This window comes from Phocoena sinus, chromosome 14, assembly GCF_008692025.1.
Source record: "Phocoena sinus isolate mPhoSin1 chromosome 14, mPhoSin1.pri, whole genome shotgun sequence".
Taxonomy (NCBI): Eukaryota; Metazoa; Chordata; class Mammalia; order Artiodactyla; family Phocoenidae; genus Phocoena; species Phocoena sinus.
In genome coordinates, this window is record NC_045776.1 from 78,604,326 (window position 1) to 78,624,000 (window position 19,675).

At 38.9% G+C, this 19,675-nt stretch overlaps 1 protein-coding gene across 3 annotated transcripts in view; it reads right to left on the bottom strand.

Moving 5' to 3' along the window:
- Positions 1 to 19,675, bottom strand: part of TAOK3 (TAO kinase 3) — a 189,789-nt gene that overhangs the window by 30,116 nt on the left and 139,998 nt on the right. For all 3 annotated transcript variants that reach the window (XM_032654499.1, XM_032654501.1, XM_032654500.1), the window contains 3 exons: positions 16,982 to 17,149; positions 14,258 to 14,464; positions 3,323 to 3,457 (listed from right to left, as the gene is read on the bottom strand). In XM_032654499.1, the coding sequence (XP_032510390.1) occupies positions 3,323 to 3,457; positions 14,258 to 14,464; positions 16,982 to 17,149 (510 nt within the window). The remainder of the gene's footprint in view (positions 1 to 3,322; positions 3,458 to 14,257; positions 14,465 to 16,981; positions 17,150 to 19,675) is intronic.

Genomic DNA, 19,675 nt, shown 5'->3' on the forward strand with positions numbered 1-19,675 from the left:
TTACACTTAAATTATCATAATATACATGTATATATACACACACACACACACACATATATATATATATATAATTCTAAAGTTTCCTCAGGGTTTCCTCTGGTATGAAGGTCCTTTGTTACAAATGTAATTGTGCAACAGTGCATAATAACATAAAAAATCTCAGTTTTAAGGTGCCAAACGAATAAAAACACCAGCAGTAAACGCCTGTAGCCCATTGGCTTAATATATTTGTCAACAGCTCCATTCAAAAAGCACAATGTAGGGCTTCTCTGGTGGCGCAGTGGTTGAGAGTCTGCCTGCAGATGCAGGGGACACGGGTTCGTGGCCCGGTCTGGGAAGATCCCACATGCCGTGGAGTGGCTAGGCCTGTGAGCCATGGCCGCTGAGCCTGTGCTCCGCAACGGGAGACGTCACGACAGTGAGAGGCCCGCGTACCGCAAAAAAAAAAGCACAATGTAGAAAGAAATGATAAGTGGAAAAACCACAGAGCTAGGCTTCTTTTAGGTTTATGTAGAAGAGGTAGGCTGATATAAAAAATTTGAGGAATTGCAATTTTTTTGTCAGTATGCAAGTCTCTTTAAAATACACACGTATCACTTATTATCTAGTAATTGAAAAACTAATTTCTAAATTCTTTTTCTTTTTGCTGTTCACTTTTGGATCACTCTATGGTTTGTTAGCACTTCTGCTAGTAGGTTATAAAGAAAGAGTAAAACCAAAATAAATAAATCAATATTGTATTGCTACTAACTGTAAGAAGTGAGGTTTCAACAATGACTTGATTATTCAGTGCCCTGGACTTTCATTTTTCCATGATCTTGTTCTTACTTTTATGTCATTTTAAGTAATTTTAGACTTATCATTTGAGCAGGGGTCCACGAAAAACAATAAGGGTTGAGATAAGTTTTTAAAATTAGATACTTCTTTTTGATGTTCCAGTGTCCTGATTTATATATTCCTATTGGAATAAGCCTTTAAAACAAATAATATGATGTAGTAGAACTCTAGTACTCAGTAATATATATTAAATATCCACAACTGTTAATCTTAACCAACAGTTAGACTGTCCAAAATGGAACATGGAACCACTCAAAACCATACCACTTTTCCCTTTCATTAATTTTTTTCTCCTAAAAACTGTTAAATACAAATACCAATGAATGCTGATAAACTTGCATCAATCCCACTGTGACTCCCAAAGCATCACATTTGGAGAAGATTTTACATATAAAACACCTTATTTTGTGGCTACAGCAACAGCCTATCAGCCACTCTGTTTTTAACTCAATATAGGTGCAGGGGCCTTTTAGCAAATCAGAAGTCCCTCAGAGAGACTGATCCCAGCTGTTCTCTGGGTGGGCATTACGAAGCCTGTAGGATTCAGAGGGGTACCTGAGGACTTTGCCCGTGGCCCTGAGATAGCCTAGTAGGGAAGCAGCTTTCATCATTCACAGAGAGGGAGACTGTGATGGCTGATATACACACAGAGGAGCCTGGGTGAGTTCACAAATGTGAGAGTGAGACCATTCTGGCGTGGCAGTAGTGATCTTCCTGGGCGGCAGGAGAGGTCATGAATATATGATGTGGGAATGAGGGTGTGGCAAGTGAGAAAAGAAGAGAACCTGTCCCACAGGGGGAAACCCACATACAATGTCTGCTTCACATTCAAAACCTGCTTATGGTGCTCTGAATCTCTGTGGCTGTTCATTTCTCCTCTCATTTCAACATGCACAGGTCTGGATAAAGGTACAAGTTTCACAAGAGTCAGTGGTAAGTAGTCATATTCTAAACACACCATATTTCTTATTTTGTCAGATATCATCGTATGAAGGTATTTATTATTCAATAATTTCATGATGTTTTATTTAGACTCAAAAGCATGCTTTGTAGGTGCTTAACAATCATTAGCAAATACATAGTGGACATTTTAAGATCTCCATTACACAGTATGGCATGCATTTAAAATGAAAAATTGTCCATTGAAGAGAATACAGGAAACTTCTATACAAAGGAACTTAAAGCCAGGCTTATTTGTAAGCAGTCTAAATTAAATTGCTTGCTTTTAGACAGCAGCAGGCAGAGCAATATGTAGGTGCTTTAACTTCCATTTTCCTTATATTTGGGTTTTTTAAAATTATAAACCATTATCAATCCCAAAGATAAATGAAGCCTTTAAAACACTTGAGAAATAAAAGTGGAAATCAGATTTTAAAAATAGGACAAGAAAAATAATCATTTCTGGGTCGGCCTTGGATGATGTCATCATAGGTTCTAAATGTAATAGCCAGGCAGTGTACACTAACTCTTCCTGCCCATGTGACCTCTAACATCAATTTGAGCAAAACAACTAATATTTCAATAATTTTTTGGCTGAGAAGTGATATTCAGAAGCAAATGATTAAAGAGAGTTTAGAGTGCCAAGGATGAAACGATGTGTGTGTGTGTGTCTGTGTGTGTGTCTGTGTGTGTGTGTGTGTGTGTGTGAGTGCGCACGCGCACGCGTGGGGGGCCAAGGGGCGGAGGCATGAAAACTAACTCTTCCAGCACACACCCCTTTTGCTACTACAAGGGCATCCAGCAATCACATTTGCAATAGTAAAAATGCTGAAGGATCCTACAGTATCTTTTCTTCCACAACCATCCCTACCGTCTCCTACAAAGCCCTTCTTGCTTTATCGGTGCCAGGAAATTCTTCAGGGGTTAAACGGGGAAGTGCAGCCACTACCATTGTTGCAATAAATAAATGAATGAACCAGACGAAACAGCAATCCATCCCTGGGAAGCAAGTACCTTATTTCCTACAATTATATACATTAGCCAGCAACCATATATTTTTAAAAAATTGTGTTTTATCTTTTGATGTGTGTGTACACATTACACACAGGTATCTATACAAAAAGAATCATAGTGCTCTGCACACACACACACACACACACACACACACACACCAAATACCTTTAAAATATTTTTTAGCATTATTATTTCAATGAAAAGACAAATAGCTTCTACAAAATTGGACAGATTAGCAACTTCATCTCAAAGGCCTTTTATTTTGCACATACAGCATATATAAACACACACACACACACACACACACAAAGGGTTTTTTTTCCCATGCCGTAGACAATGCTAAAATATCTGAGATCAGGTTGCTATGCCAACAGATTTTTTTCTAAAATGAATAAAATTATTAGGAGGGAGAAAACATTCTTGACTCCTTTCCTCCCATCCATGAAGCCCAGAGAGGCTCAGGGAGGGCGAGAGGCTGCCAGATGGGGAGGAGGGGAAGGAAGGGAAGGTGGGTAGAGGGGTGTTTGCTTACCAAAGATGCTGATTTGATCGTGGCAAAGCGCTCTCTGTTCCGGTAGTGGAGGGCCTGGCTCTGAACTGACTGGGTAGGCCGCGGCTCAGGCCTGGGATCGCCGTGGCCCGCCTCATCCCTTATGAATACATGATCCTGCAGAAATGGATAAAAACAAGGAGAAAGTCCAGCTGTGCTCTTTCCTCGCCGGCTGCCTCTCTCTCACCCCTCTTTCTGCACAAGCACTGCTGTTTGAAATGCATAGTTTAGCTCTCTGCTAGTCCCCGCAGCTCCCACGGTACAAAATGAATAAGCAACACATTGCAGCCTTCAGTTAGGAATGTCAGCTGATCGCTAGTGGGATGCCTTCTGAATCCCTGGCAGGCTTTTTCTTTACCTCCAGAATTACATATATGCAAAAGAAAAAAAGAATAGAAAAAACAAGGCAATGTACAGACTCCTTAGAACAGTTTGCTTAAAACGCTGTAACCAAATAATTCCTTTAAAAATGTCATGTCCATGTCTAGCAAGGAGGATGCTGGTGGCTTTTAACATAAAAGCGAGCCTCCGCCTCATTCCCTTGAAAGATCTGCTTTCTCAATTTAATTTTATTTGAAATCTGTTCGGTAGGATCATCGTTCTGCCTAGAACCAGTGTAGGCTTGTGCTGGACTGCCTCTCTATCTTGTGCTGGGAAGATTCGGCAGTCACTGAGGGATCCTGCTTTCCAGTCATGATCGTACACAGTTCTAGCACCTTCTCTCTACAGCTTCTGAAAGGATTTTTTTTTTTAGATTTAAAGAGACAGGCATACAATTTTAACAAAATGATACTTTCACAAATTCTTCCTCAACTCAGTGTCGGTATGGTCACCAGAGTGAGTAAAGCTGGAATTTAATGTCCTTGACTGATTTAATCAGGTCTGGGCTTCTTGACAGGCAAAGATGATTAATCGTATTGTAACGCCCAGTGAAAAATAACATTCCTTGGAAAGATAATAATGGATGTTTCTTAAATGCAATTAAAATGACTTTTAAAGGGGTAAATGCTTTCAAAGCGCAATGCTTTGCTCGATAAAAGATGGAGAGGCCAGTCAGTAAGTAGTACTAACCTTTCAGAAAAAAAGATACTGTAGTAATTAATAGCTCAGAAACATGTACAACCATGGGGGATTTTCAAATAGTACATGTTCAGCATGGGGAAGGAGAAATTAATTCTCTTACTGCCCTAGGTTTTTAGGAGAAACCATGGTGAGAAGTCAATTTTGCGTTTTGTCCATGACTATTTGAAATTTTTTATAATTGCTCTTTTCTTCATCAGTAAACAAAATTAAAGAGTTTTAAAAAATACAAAATTTTATCATACAGTGTAAAATGCTAAAAAGTCAAAACACATAAACTCCTTGAGGAAAATTAAATTTTACATCCAGGTTTCTATGTAAAAGAGAAGACCCATGACTAAATTCATCATTGGGTTGATTTTCTTTTCCCTTTTATAAAATTAGAATGCTTCAGAATGCTGGGAAGGTATTTACCATTACGTCTGTATTTAGAGATTTTTTTTTTTTAATTTACTGTATTGTGGTCTATTTTGCTTTCAAATAATGAAGGGACCTTTAACACCACTGAAGGCATATATATCAAATTCAAGGGATATTCTACCGCTGTGCTGTCCAATAAGATACCCTTTAGCCACATGGATATTTTGTTTAGTAAAATGTAAAATTCAGTTTCTAAGTCACACCAGCTGTGCTTCAAGCTAGCCAATAACTATGGGTACCACAGTGAAACAGTGCAGATACAGATAATTTTTATCACTGCAGAAAGTTCTATTAGATAGTGCTATAGATTAAAAATGCATCTCAACCCATATTTTTGAAATTTATAAAAAAATACTTGATAGGTCAATTTAAAATTTTCTACGTTATTTCCTGGGAAATCTAAATTCTTATTTCAGCAGGCAAAGAGAGATTAGGTGTGGGATTTATGCATCTAGGTTTAAGGTTCTAGAGAGGAAGGCACTGGGATCTACTATCATTCCTATTGCTGGATATTTATTAATAAATTACATTAACTCCAAAATTGCTCTTACTTAATATTATAATCCCAGAAAAGCAAGATGCTTCTAAATGCTAGCAATCAGAAAAGATAGGCTAGGTAGAGGCCTGTGGTTTTACAGGTCAGAGTTTTGGTGAGTATTAGTTAGCTAACGTTAAGTGCACTTACTGAGAGGGAGCTCTTCAATGCTGTGGCAGCAGCTAAATTTCAAATTTGGTAACTTGATTTACAAAGCTAACCTGTGGAATCCACACTATTCACATAACAGAATAAAACAAAACACATTCATATGCAAATATGTATAACTTTAATATTAGTTGTTTTCTCTCAGATTAAAATTAACACTTGTAGGTTAGGACCCTGCTTATCAAATTAAAAGTCACATCATATTTGCTAAGTTTTTAAACTCAAGGGTATTGGAATACACTGGAAAAATTAAAACTTGAGACCATAGTGGTTTTAGTTGACATGTAGCTTAATTAAATAACCCACTAAGGTATATTTAAAAAATAATGCTATTTTAGAAGTTAGTCTGAGAGAAGAGGTCAAAAAATTTTAATCTACTTTAAATATAATAAATAATGCTAAAAGTATAATCCCTTGCATCTCCTTAAAATTAAAAAAATTTTTATAAAAAATTTCTTAGTTTTTGTACTAGCTTCATAACAGAGATCACCAACACTAAGTCTCCAAATATTATACAAGAGACCACAGGATGAGGCAATATTTTAGTCTAACAGTGGATATCCAAGTGCATAGGGAAATAAATTTGAAAATATTCAACACCATTGCTTAAAACAAGTTCAAAACTCTGCAGACGACTTAAAAAATGAAGCAATTTTAAAATGAGGGCAATGTGACTTGAAAAGCAAGTAAGAACAAATTAAACTCAGCTTTACTGGGTATGTGGTCTGTTGGTTACATCGCCCCTTCGAGTAGCAGCCCCTTTGAAAATGACTATACTTGCCTCCCAGAGTTTCCGACCTGAACACATTTTAAGATCAATACTGGAAAGGGTGAATTTGCTATTTTACGCAGTGAAGCACCGCTGCATATGATTTACAAATGTTGATGAGAAGACCAACATCTTCTTTGATGTTGAAGAATGATTTCAGAAGTTTAAGAACAAATATCATGTTCTACCTTACCAAGACAAAATATATGACTTGTTTACAACTCATCCTTAAAACATTCTCATCCAGGAATGAACAAAATAGCTCTTTGAAATACCAATATGAAATGGGGACCAGTTTTAAGTAAGTCTGTGTTAACCTGGTAAATTTATAATGTCCTTTCTTTATAAAAAGTAAAACTTCTTCAGATTAAAAACTTCACTATTATTCCCTGGACAAAGGGCTTTACTTTTATTTAGAAGTTTTTCCCTAAATGTCTATTTATGCTTCCGAAATGAGGATTCATATTGTGGTCACTTGTTCAGAGTTTCTAGGTTAACTTGAAATTAACCTTGGAAACCACTCTACTGGACTCTGTTATGCTTTTCGTATACCTTTATCACACTCCTCATCATAGTTATACTCGCCTTTGTATGAGACTATGAGCTTTTTTTTTTTTTTTTTTTTTTCGGTACGCGGGTGGCCTCTCCGGTTGTGGAGCACAGCCTCCGGACGCGCAGGCTCAGCGGCCATGGCTCACGGGCCCAGTCGCTCCGCGGCATGTGGGATCTTCCTGGACCAGGGCACAAACCCGTGTCCCCTGCATCGGCAGGCGGGCTCTCAACCACTGCGCCGCTGGGGAAGCCCCTGAGACTGTGAGCCTTTTGAAGGCAGAGTGAATGTGGTTTGAAAAATCTGTCTTCCCAGCACCTAGCATAGTGCTTGATACTTTGTGGGCATTCAAAAAAAATGTTTGCTGAATAAATAAGGTCAAGAATATAGGTCTGAGGAGATTCTGGAAAAATGACATTTTCTTTGTTATTAACAGAATTCAAATTTGTATTTCATAAAAACCTGCCACTCTGTACTCTAAGGAAGTCGCAAAACAGTGACACACACGCAAGCACACCTTTACATGGCGGGGCAGGGCCGGTGGGGGGGAAGCGGGTCTAAAAATGGCTTTTTTTCTGGTGACGAGACGTCTTTTTATAGATCCCATACTTTTCACGCTGTGGAGAAGGGATCAGCAAACCATCTCTTTCATTTTGTTCAAAATGATTAAATGATTGCCTAAGCAGGTACAGCTATCAAAAGCTGGGGCCAGAGGAAGGCGAGAAGATGGAAAAGGATATCTTCACCTGGAAGGACAGCTATTGGGGAGAGAAAATGAGTAGCAGAACGCTGAGGATAAAGATGTTACTATAGAGAGGTGTTTTGTATGACTGCTCTGTTTAAGAAACATTGCCTTCATATGTTAATTTACTTTTACTCTGCCAAATGTGAGTTGAGTCAAAGAACCCGCCCCTCTCTTCAGCAAAAATAACAGGAAAGGCCACTGAAGCAAGTGAAAATTAAACTAGAACATCCTATCCCCTCAAGGACATTTCTCTTTTTTTCCTCCCACGAAAATGGTGAAAGCTGTTCTATTTTTAAAGAAGGGGGAAAAGAAAACCCCACTAACATTGACTAATAGGAAGGGTCAAGTAAAGCTTTAGGAGTTAGAAGAGAATGATTTTTAAAAAATAATCTCTAAAAGAGGGCCATGATGACTAGAGTTCATTAGGCATACTAGAAACAACGAATTGATTAATAAACAAAAAGTTTTAATATATTAAAGTCTTGTGATCTATAGTAATAGAAGGCAGCAGCAAGTAACAGTAATTGATTTTAGACTTAAACAAAATAAAAGTATAACTTTTAATTGACAAATTAAAAAAATAGACTTTGTTGCTTAGGACAATATTAAAATCTGTTTGCTACTGCTGTACACCCAATGGTTTTCAGGTGTATGGTGGAGGCTCAGAGGCAGCCTAGGCTACAGCAAAAAAAACTAATCTGGATTAAGAGTTTGCCCTGGACTCATTTGTGAATAATCAAGAACTGAGGTGTAGAGTTGTGTCTTATAAAAGTTCATCTTCATTTTAGTTCACAAAACATCTTATTGAGTGCTTACTATGTGACAGACACCCATCTAGGTGGTACGTGAAGAGAGATGTCCTCGAGGAGCTAACAGTCTAGAGATGAGGTGATATTCTTGCTATTGGAAAAAGCAGTGTGGCAACACTAGCAAGAGGAAAAGAAATAAGTGCTTAAAGTTTATTTTGTCAGAATATACCTTTAGACTTATCAAATCATTCTTGCTCAAAGGGAAGATTAGATTAGGATCCCTTCAGGGCCTGGGAAAGACCAGAGTAGAGGCAAAGATTGTAGAGAAGCAGCCTGAAATCCTGATGTTAAAGGAAAATTTTCAGTGTCCCACTTTATATTTTTTGGACTTGATCTGTGATAGAACTGTCCTCTTAAAATCAGGGCATCTTTATTCTGGATGCAGAACAGTTAATTGCAAACCATGCCCTTACCAGTTACACATGGCCTTTAAAAGTAAGTTTACTTCCTATATAAAATGGTCATCTGGTCATATATATGATTTAACTAATTTAGGATATGTCTGCAGTCTTTATTGTAACAGTCAAGGGTGGGGAAAAAAATTCTCCACTCTTATTCTTATATTTTGATATTTATTAAGCATGTTCTTATTGTCTAGAGTACTATTATTGGAGAAAATCTATTTAATCTTTCAAACCATAAAGATATTTAATATTATTTAACCATTTTAATCCATTATGTTCAGTGAACCAAAACAGGATGGTGTTTAGTATCTGGTATTTAGTTCATTCACTGTGTACTTTTTGTCTGTTCCTCATTCATTCCATAGTTATTTACTTATTCATTTTATAGCCTATGCTGTGCCAGGCACTGTTCTAGGTGTTGAGATACAGTGCAGGACAAGGTAAGTATAGTTTTAGCCATGATGAAATTTACACTCTACTCATGAAATAATAGATAAATTAGTACATAATATAATTTTAGATAGTGACAAGTAAAAGAAAATAAAATAGGATAATGAGATAATGGGTAGAACATTGTTTATAAAATGATAATTTAGTGATGTATAGGCTTTTCTAAGATTCTAGAAACACAAAACTGGAAAATGTTTCATAAAACAGTACTGATTGCTTTTTTTTTTTTTCTTTGTGGTCACAAATTACAACAGACCCAGAAATGCACCGCCCAGATCCCCCTTTAAAGGAAGGAGTTGTTGTCGGCAATCGTCTTTGGCTGTCAGTTCTCCTACAGGCTGCAGAGAGAGCAGCCTTGTCCAAGTCTGCACCCTTCCCAGGTTCCGCATATGCAATGACTGATCTAGCCCTGGCCACTCTGGCCCAGTTTAGCTCCAGAGTTCCCTGGAGGGGTTGGCTGAGGCTGCCATTGGAACGCATCTCGGTTCAACTCTGCCCTCTGCCCAGTGCTGCTTCTTTCTCTTCCCTCCCACAGGTGTTGACCCCAAAGGGACTTCCTAATTAAAACAAAACAAAACAAAACAAGATCCTGCTGTGCTAAACCATCTCCGCTCTGCTTCCTGGAGAATCCCACAGGCAACACGTTACCCATACCTACACATAATACAGTGTAGCTACCATCGCATCTACATGGAGAAGGGACTGATCCGGGCACTGGCTTTTAGGGAAAAAAAGCCTTTTCAAGTGAAATCTTAAGTGGAATCCAAATACATAATGTAGGAGATAAAAGTACACCTTGTCCTGAGTGAGGCATGGATGAAGCCTGCTCCTGAGCACAAAATTTCAGAGCTGGAAGCGACCTTGGAAATCATACAGAACAACTCCTCATTACACAGATGGAGAAAATTAGGCCCAGAGAGGTTTGTGACTTGTCCAAAGTAAAATAAAACTAACAGTGGCAGACAGAACTTTAAACTAGTTTCCTCATTCCTATAGTCTACTATATAAAACTTTCTATCGAGAGTTTAAGATCCTACTTTATTTATGTTCCCAAGTGGAAAACTTTTAGGAATTCAAGTAAACCAACAAATAATGAAACTTCTGAATAATTGACTTCTGTTGTGTTTAAAGATAATATAATTTTTTTCATTAAAAATTTCTTTGTGTGTGTGTGTGTTAGTTTCTGCTTTATAACAAAGTGAATGAGTTATACATATACATATATCCCTATGTCTCTTCCCTCTTGTGTCTCCCTCCTTCCCACCCTCCCTATCCTACCCCTCTAGGTGGTCACAAAGCACCGAGCTGATCTCCCTGTGCTATGCGGCTGCTTCCCACTAGCTATCTATTTTACGTTTGCTAGTGTATATAGGTCCATGCCTCTCTCTCGCTTTGTCACAGCTTACCCTTCCCCCTCTCCATATCCTCAAGTCCATTCTCTAGTAGGTCTGTGTCTTTATTCCTGTCTTACCCCTAGGTTCTTCATGACATTTTTTCCCCTTAAATTCCATATATATGTGTTAGCATATGGTATTTGTCTTTCTCTTTCTGACTTACTTCACTCTGTATGACAGACTCCAGGTCTATCCACCTCATTACAAATAGCTCAATTTCGTTTCTTTTTATGGCTGAGTAATATTCCATTGTATATATGTGCCACAACTTCTTTATCCATTCATCCAATGATGGACACTTAGGTTGTTTCCATCTCTGGGCTATTGTAAATAGAGCTGCAGTGAACATTGTGGTACATGACTCTTTTTGAATTATGGTTTTCTCAGGGTATATGCCCAGTAGTGGGATTCCTGGGTCATATGGTAGTTCTATTTATAGTTTTTTAAGGAACCTCCATACTGTTCTCCATAGTGGCTGTACCAATTCACATTCCCACCAGCTGTGCAAGAGTGTTCCCTTTTCTCCACACCCTCTCCAGCATTTATTGTTTCTAGATTTTCTGATGATAGCCATTCTGACTGGTGTGAGAAATAAAGATAATATAATTTTAAGCTCAGGTATAGGACTAAAATGGGTTTCATGAAGAGATACCATTATTTAATATTGTTTTTATATATAATATATTCTATTCTTCTAGCCTGCTTATAGTTTTTTCCTTTTTTCATTGTGGTAAAATACACATAGTTACCATCTTAATTATTTTTAAGTGTACAGTTCAGTGCTAATACACTTATAATGGTGTATAACTGCCCCCATCATCCATTCCCATAATTCTTTTCTCCTTGTAAAACTGAAGCTCTGTACCCATTAAATAACAATTCCCCATTTATCCCCTCCCCCAATCCCTAGCAACCATCATTATACTTTCTGTCTATGATTCTGACCACCAATGGTAGTCATATACTTTCTCTCTATGATTCTGTACCCTAAGAGCCATAGAGTATTTGTCTCTTTGTGACTGGCACATTTATTTCACTTAGCATAATGTCTTCTCAGTTCATCCATATTGTAGCATATGGCAGAATTTCCTGCCTTTTAAAGGTTGAATAATACTCCATTGTACATATGTACCACATCTTGTTTATTCATTCATCTGTCAATGGACATTTACATTGCTTCCACCTCTTTGCTGTTGTGAATAATGTTGCTGTGAACATGAGTGTACAAAAATCTCTTTGAGACCCTGCTTTCAATGCTTTAGGATATATACTGAGAAATGGAATTGCTGGATCATATGGTAATTCTATTTTTAATTTTTTGAGGAACCACCATACCATTTTCCACAGTGGCTGCACCCTTTTCCATTCTCACCAATAGTGCACCAGGGTTCCAATCTCTCCACATCCTCACCAACGCTTGTTATATGATGTTTTTTTTCAATAGTAGCCATCCCCTAATGTGTGTGAGGTGGTATCTCACTGTAGTTTTGATTACAATTCCTTAATAATTAATGATGTTGAGCATCTTTTCATGTGCTTACTGTCCATTTTTATATCTTTTTTGGAGAAATGTTGATTCAAGTCCTTTGCTCATTTTTTTTTTTTTTTTTTTTTGCGGTAAGCGGGCCTCTCACTGTCGTGGCCTCTCCAGTTGCGGAGCACAGGCTCTGGACGCGCAGGCTCAGCGGCCATGGCTCACAGGCCAGCCGCTCCGTGGCATGTGGGATCTTCCCGGACCGGGGCACGAACCTGTGTCCCCTGCATCTGCAGGCAGACTCTTAACCACTGCGCCACCAGGGAAGCCCCTTTGCTCATTTTTGATTCAGGTTGTTTTTTCGCTGTTGTTGAGTTTTAGGAGTTCTCTATATATGCTGGACATTAATCCTTTATAAGATAGATGATTTGCAAATATTTTCTCCCATTCTGTGGGTTGCCCTTTTACTCAGCTGATATTTCAGACTATAAATTAACATCTGGTTTTCTTAGCTGATTACACCAAGGAGAAAAAAGTATTGAAAGGCCCATATTATTACAAGCAAGCTCTATACTGGCATGTAAAAATTAAAATTAAAACCCCCAATGAGTTCAAGACCAGCGTCTTTTTTCTTGTTGATTATGCCAGTAGAGTCTCTCTTCTAATTTTGGGTGCTCATTTGAGAGGTCCTGGAGTAAAAAGATCCCACAGAATTCCTCTTCTTTTGCTCTCTATCCCCACGGAGCCCCAGAGGTAACGGAAAGGAAAAAGTCGATCTCTATCAGCATCCATGATAGCTCCTTCCAAAAAGAGAGCCCAGCAAAACCTTCTTTTCAACCTTTCAAATACATGACCACTTGCCCAAGTTCAAAGGACAGCTGACAATGCTGAACTCTTAGCAGATTTCCGCATCTGCATGCTATCATTCCTTTCCTCAAAATGCTTTTATGGTTTTCTAATAATCTGGGTCCTTGCTGTCTCTCTGGTCTCAATTCACTTTCTACGTAGTTCACCAAACTCTAATCTCTCAGATCCTTCCCTTCTTCCTTGAACATACAAAGTTCCTTTTGTCACAGGGCCTTTGTACATGCTGCTTCCTGACTCACCCCAATCTTTCACCCCAAGATAGCTAACTTCTATTTGTTTCTGAAGTTTCAGCTTAAATGTCACTTTACTGGGGAGACGTTCCCCTACTCCCTGCTAGATTAAGTCCTCCTTTTACCCAGAACAAGTTTTATAATTACATGATAAAGTTACTTGTGTTATTATTTGCTTACTCTCCCCCACAGATAATAAGCTCCATGAAGGCATCATGTCTGTTCTGTCTGTATCCACAGGGCCTACCATAGTTCCTAGCAGATAATTAAGGTCCCCACCAATGTTTGTTGAATAAATGAATAAGTTAATCAGTTCAGAAAATAAATGTAATCCCTCCACTATTCATGACTAGGCACCAATATGTTTTCTCATGCCTTTCATCCTTACCTGTTCAATTTCCTTTTTCTCCCAAGAAAAATGCACACTTAAGAGTGAAAAAAGTGCTTAAACTTGCTCACCTACTGGAATTAGACTGTGATCACTGATACTTATTAAAATAAGTACATAGGGACTTCCCTTGTGGCGCAGTGGTTAAAACTCCACCTGCCAGTGCAGGGGACAAGGGTTCGAGCCCTGGTTGGGGAAGATCCCACATGCCATGGAGCAACTAAGCCCATGTGCCACAACTACTGAGCCTGTGCTCTAGAGCTCGTTGGCCACAACTACTGAGCCCGTGTGAGTAGAGCCCATGCTGTGCAACAAAGAGAAGCTACCACAATGAGGAGCCCTTGCACTGCAACAAAGAGTAGCCCCACTCACCACAACTAGAGAAAGCCCATGCACAGCAATGAAGACCCAACGCAGCCAATAAATAAATAAATAATAATAAAAGAAATAGGTACAGATACAACTTGCCTAGTCCTACATTATCTTTTTACCATAAAAGAACTATCGTGTGCTAGGTTGAGTCCCACATTTCAGTTGTGAAAGGGGAACTAAAATATCTGGATGCTAAGTGACCTGAGCTGGCTTCATTATGATTGGCAAAGCCTAGTGCTGTGAAGGGGACCATGAAACTTACCTTCCTGTGCACAACAGAGGAACTGGAATTTACTGGGCTTTCATCATCATGCATCATGACAAGCTCCGAGCTGCTATCATCCATGACCTCCTGCATGCTGTTCACACTGCTGCTCTGGCTGCCTGTGCTCACAGACATGCTTGGGATGGAATGGTTGCTGCCCAGGCTGTCCAATTCCCTGCTCAGGCTGGTTCCATGTTCGCTGTCCTATAAAAATGGGGCACTTGGGTTAAAAAAAAAATGACTGGAGATAAAGTACCAATCCATTGACTAAGCTATTAAGTACACTCAATTTTGCAGTGCCAAGTTGCTTTTCTGCCAAATCTGCAAGGATAAACTTTTAATGTAGTGGCTCCACTACTCCCCTACCATTTTCTGACACCTTCAATTCACTTCTATGCCTTCCACAGGGGCTATTCTGGGCACGGGTCATAAGGCTCCAAATGCTGCTATGCCAGGGCTTTCCTCTGTCATATGCGACTTTTCCTCTGATATGCGACTATCATATTATTGTATTGCTATTCGGTAATCAGAACCAGGCCAGGTTTCTGAGAGACCTTCAGGAACAACAGGGTGCTAGGGAAAGACCACAGGCTACTGAACAGGGGACCTCTAGGATATCTACAAACACGGCAGTCATCACTTGAAACTCAAAGCGAGTGAAGAGAGCTTTCAGAGATTTGACAAACAATATGGTCCTTTGCAAGTCATTACTGAGTAACTTCATATCTAAGCAGGGATATTAATTCTACTGTCCTGGACAGGTAATTAAATTCTGCCTCCCTCAGGCAATTCTATCATGCTTACCTCTGTAATCTTATTAAATATATCTGTCAAGTAATACTGGTATTCATCACTACTCGTCCAAAGACTACTATGTGAGAAGTGATAAAATAATCAGAACATATAATTTATCCATCACAGTGGGATATCTTTCGATACAAGATTAAATAATATAATTAAAGAAACTCAGCTCCAAAAATCCCCTATTTTCAAAGAAACATGCTGTACATACATAACTTTAATGAATTGTTACTTAGCCATGGTAATATAAGGAATCACTGACAAAGGTAATTTGGGTAATTTAAAATGATAGATAATACATTATATTTTTAATAGATTTATTTTCCCAATTAAAAGGGTTCATTTGTATATATGCAATCAAGAGAATTTATATTCCAATTCAGCTTTCTTAATTTCATTTTTATAATTATTGATAAAATAATTTTATTTTCTTTTATATTAAAAAGCTAAACTAAAATTCATTCTTCATTCTTTTCCTATTTTTTCATCTATTTTTAGAGGAAGAGGAGTTCTTTCTTTTGTTCAAGGCTAATCCCTGCACTAATGCTCTTACTGTTATGCACTTCCTGAGATCCTACTTCTTTAACTGCATCTCTTTCCTCTATCTCCAATGCCTCTGTCCTGGCTCCTTTCCTTCTGCATATAAATATGAAGAGGGCTGCCCTATATGTATATACCTTTCTACCTACTGCCCTTTGTCACTTTTCCTTCTTGGCCAAATTTATGAATCTTAAAATAACCAACTTTCGCTATCTCTGCCTTCTCACTTCCCATTTATTCTACAACCCATGGTAATCTACTATTTATCCTAACTATTCCTGTAAAACTACTTTTACTAAGGTCATCAAGAAGGCCCTACTTGTAAAACCCAGTTAACACTGTTTTTGGTCCTTATGTAACTTGACTGCTCTGTGGCATCTGATGGTATTGGCTGCTCCCTCCTTGAAGCTGTGTACGCTCAGTAACATCTGTGATGCCTTTATCAACCAGGTCTCCCTCTTCTTATGTGGCATGGACCCTCGTCTCACTGTACATTCAGCTCCTTGATTCATCATCATTTTAATGTCCTTGACCCCCATCCAACTATCCTTTACCCAGACCTCTTCCTTATGTTCTGGATCTGTATTTCCCAACCAAATGCTAGATATCTCCGTTCAGGTGTCCCAATTGTCATTACCCTTCCCTTCGACCAATCCTTCTTAAGTTATTTGAATGAGAAACCAGAAAGTCATCTTTCTTTAAAACCATCTGTACACTGTGTCAGTAGCATATGACGCCAGGAACTTAAGACTCAGTAGGCATCAAACTGAAATCATGCTTAACCTCCTCCTTCTCCTCGGTTCTTTTTCTCTGGTCTTGGTATTGACATACTCTAGTCACCTAGGCTCAAATGCTCGGAGTCACCGTAAATCCTCCTCATCTGTCACTGTCAATGAGAAGCGCTGTACTATCAAGTCTACCTCTACAGTGTTCCTTAAGTGTTCCTTTTCCCCCGATTCCCAGAGACACTACCTTTACTGCCTCTTGCACGGATTATTATCCAGAATGTTACCTATTCAAATCCATCTTACACTCTGATGCCAGGATAATCTTCCTAAAGCGCCGCACTTCCCTGCGTCTAAAATGCCCTAGGCCTGCCTGTCAGAAACGGCCCACCTCTTCACTAATCCCCACCAGCTGATGACTTTTTCTCTCCCCACTATGGCCCCTGCCGTGTGCTCTCCCTCTACAGCATTTTTCATATTTCGCCTTATATAAGAGTTATTTTATGAATGTCTCTTCTGCAACTCTGCATGTCTCTTAAGGCAGAGAACATCAATTACATTGTTATTCCCCAAAGTGTTTTTCATAGCGCGCTGGTCCATAACATTTTCACATAGTAGGCATTCTATAATGCCTGCTAAAATAAACTCAACCTACTTCTTCATCTTCCTGTGACTCATTCAAGGGTCCATTTCGTGTCTCTTGGAAAAGGATTTTTTTCATTTTCCGGTACTGTAGGTTATCTAGCTCACGAACAGCATCTTTTGTCCTCTGTATGAGGTCAATTAGGACACGCAGTGGCCGGTCTCGTCGAACAAAGTCATGCTAATTGAGGGAGGAGAAAAAACAGAAACTGATAATGAGGAGACATATTTTTAGGTGCTAGATTTAGATACAAAAGTAAATAGACATAAAACAGCTCTGTGGATTTTGAAGAAATAACAAGATATGATTTTAATTTCATGTAGCCTGTCATCTTTATAAATCTCATAGAGCAATAACTATGCTTTTCTCTTCTTCCTCAAGCCCCATTTTGTGGACTTGTCCTAGAATTTACTCGAGAATTCTTGAGGTTTACTTTACCATACAAGTAGTAACAATGACTAGAACTTTAAATAGCAGCTGAGAGCTTGTGACTTTCAAATCTGAAACTACATAATAAGCAAAAGAACGCAGAGTATAGAATATTCTTCTTATAATCTGCCTCAATCCTCTTCCCCACCCTATGCTACCCTTTTAAAAACAGACTTGTGGGGCTTCCCTGGTGGCGCAGTGGTTGAGAGTTCGCCTTTCGATGCAGGGGACACGGGTTCGTGCCCCGGTCTGGGAAGATCCCACATGCCACGGAGCGGCTGGGCCCGTGAGCCATGGCCGCTGAGCCTGCACGTCCAGAGCCTGTGCTCTGCAACGGGAGAAGCCACAACAGTGAGAGGCCCGCGTACCGCAAAAAAAAAAAAAAAAAAAAAAAAAAAAAACAGACTTGTGTATATTTTGTTTTCTATTTCTGTGGTCATATATAGTGTATGCTTGAAAATATGGCAGCTTTCCATATATCCAGAAGTCAGAATTCTGGCAACTTTATCTTCTCTTTACAGAGCTGTATAACCCGAAATAAGGGAAAAGGGTCTCCGAGAAGTAAAAATATCCGTCCCAAAGTCCTTCAGTTTTTCTTGGTATAAACGGGCTTCACTTTCAATATTATCAACGATCTCTAAGATATATTCTGGTTTCCTGGTTTCTCAGTCTACAGCATTCAGAAAGAGGGAACAAAAGTGGGAGAATAAAGGACTGAGAACTGTTAGAGGGTTACTTGTTGCCGAAAGAAGAGTCCTTTGAAAGTTCTCTGACTGCCTGACAGTAGAGAGAGGGAAAGTCCATGATTAACACACCAACCAACCAACCAAATAAGAATGAACCAAGGTTTGTGGGCTAGTTTGCAAAGGGGCAAATGCTCTTCATACAGTCCTTTTATACTACAAGACGTTGTGAAATGCTATTGTTTCTGAGCCATCAAGAAGAGAAATTATATTCATTATGCTTTCTTCAAGAAGGCAGACAAGCACATCATATATTTTGACAAGATTACCACAGAAAATGATCAAAAGTAGGAGGGAATTTTGTTTTTTAAAGGAAAAGTTTCAGTTATGTGGAAAATTCACTTATGTGAAATTATAATTTGAAGATATTGGGAAAATGAGATGTAATGTGGTAGCCATAGATGATGGAATAGATTTAATATCTTTATAAGTTAAACAGATATAAAAGAGGAGCAGGACCACTGTGAGAAAAAAATCTGTATGTCTTGTGGTTCTTCACCCTGACTTTGCTGTCCGGGGAATTGTGGCTTTTGCTCCCGTTTTTATAAAATATCTCTTCCTATACAGAGTACTTTCTGAAAATGAAACACCATTCCCAGAAGGAAGCATAGCCTGCATATTTCAAGAGGAGAACGAAAGGGAGAAAGTAAATTATTTTGCTACTCCAGTGCCTGCAATTAGATAAGAGCAAATCAGTTTTTAGTAAACTTCAAGCTATAACCTAGGATACTGAATTTTAGAGCAGGAATAACTCTTAGAAATTCTTTTATTTCCAAGGCGAGGAAATTTAGGCCCAGAGAGGTTAAGTGATTTACACAGCTAAACAGTGGAAGAGCTAGAGCTGCAACCCAGGTTTCTTTATCTGGAGGTTTGTTTTCTGGTGTTCTACCACTTATTTGACCATATCATTTGTTGTGACAGACACTGTGGCCCATTTATCCTCCATTCCAACCTCTTTTCCTCACCTTCCTTTCTTGTAAGCAGTAAAAAGTAAAAGAGTTGGACTCTACCCTTCTTTGCAGTTAATAGCGTGACCAATAGTTCTGGCCAATGAGATATAGGCAGAAGCCCCAGAGGAAGGCTTTGTTTTCCAGAATAAAAAGCAAGACACAAGAAAAGAAGGTGCTTGTTTTGCTCTGTGCCCTGCCTTTCTCTTGCCAGGAATAAAACTGAGTCCTGGAGATGGGGAGCCATTTTGTGACCAAGAAGACAAAAGCCACATACTATGGATGGTAAAGTAGGGAGATAGGAGGAGCTGTTGAGCTGCTTACATCACTGGACTGCTTTCCCAATGTCCTGGACTTCTTATTGCGTGAGGTAATTAAACCCTTACTTGTTTAAGTATTTTAAAACTGATATACTCAACATCTTAAAAACATCTCACTGCCTCCATCGTAAAGTCTGACCCTTTACAGGGGGTTCCTGCTTGAATGTCTAGGTTCCAACCTAGTCACTCATTCTCCTCCTTCCCACGCAATGCATCCTACGTCTAAATCATTCTTGCCTCGTGCCGTGCATTTCACACCTGCATGTC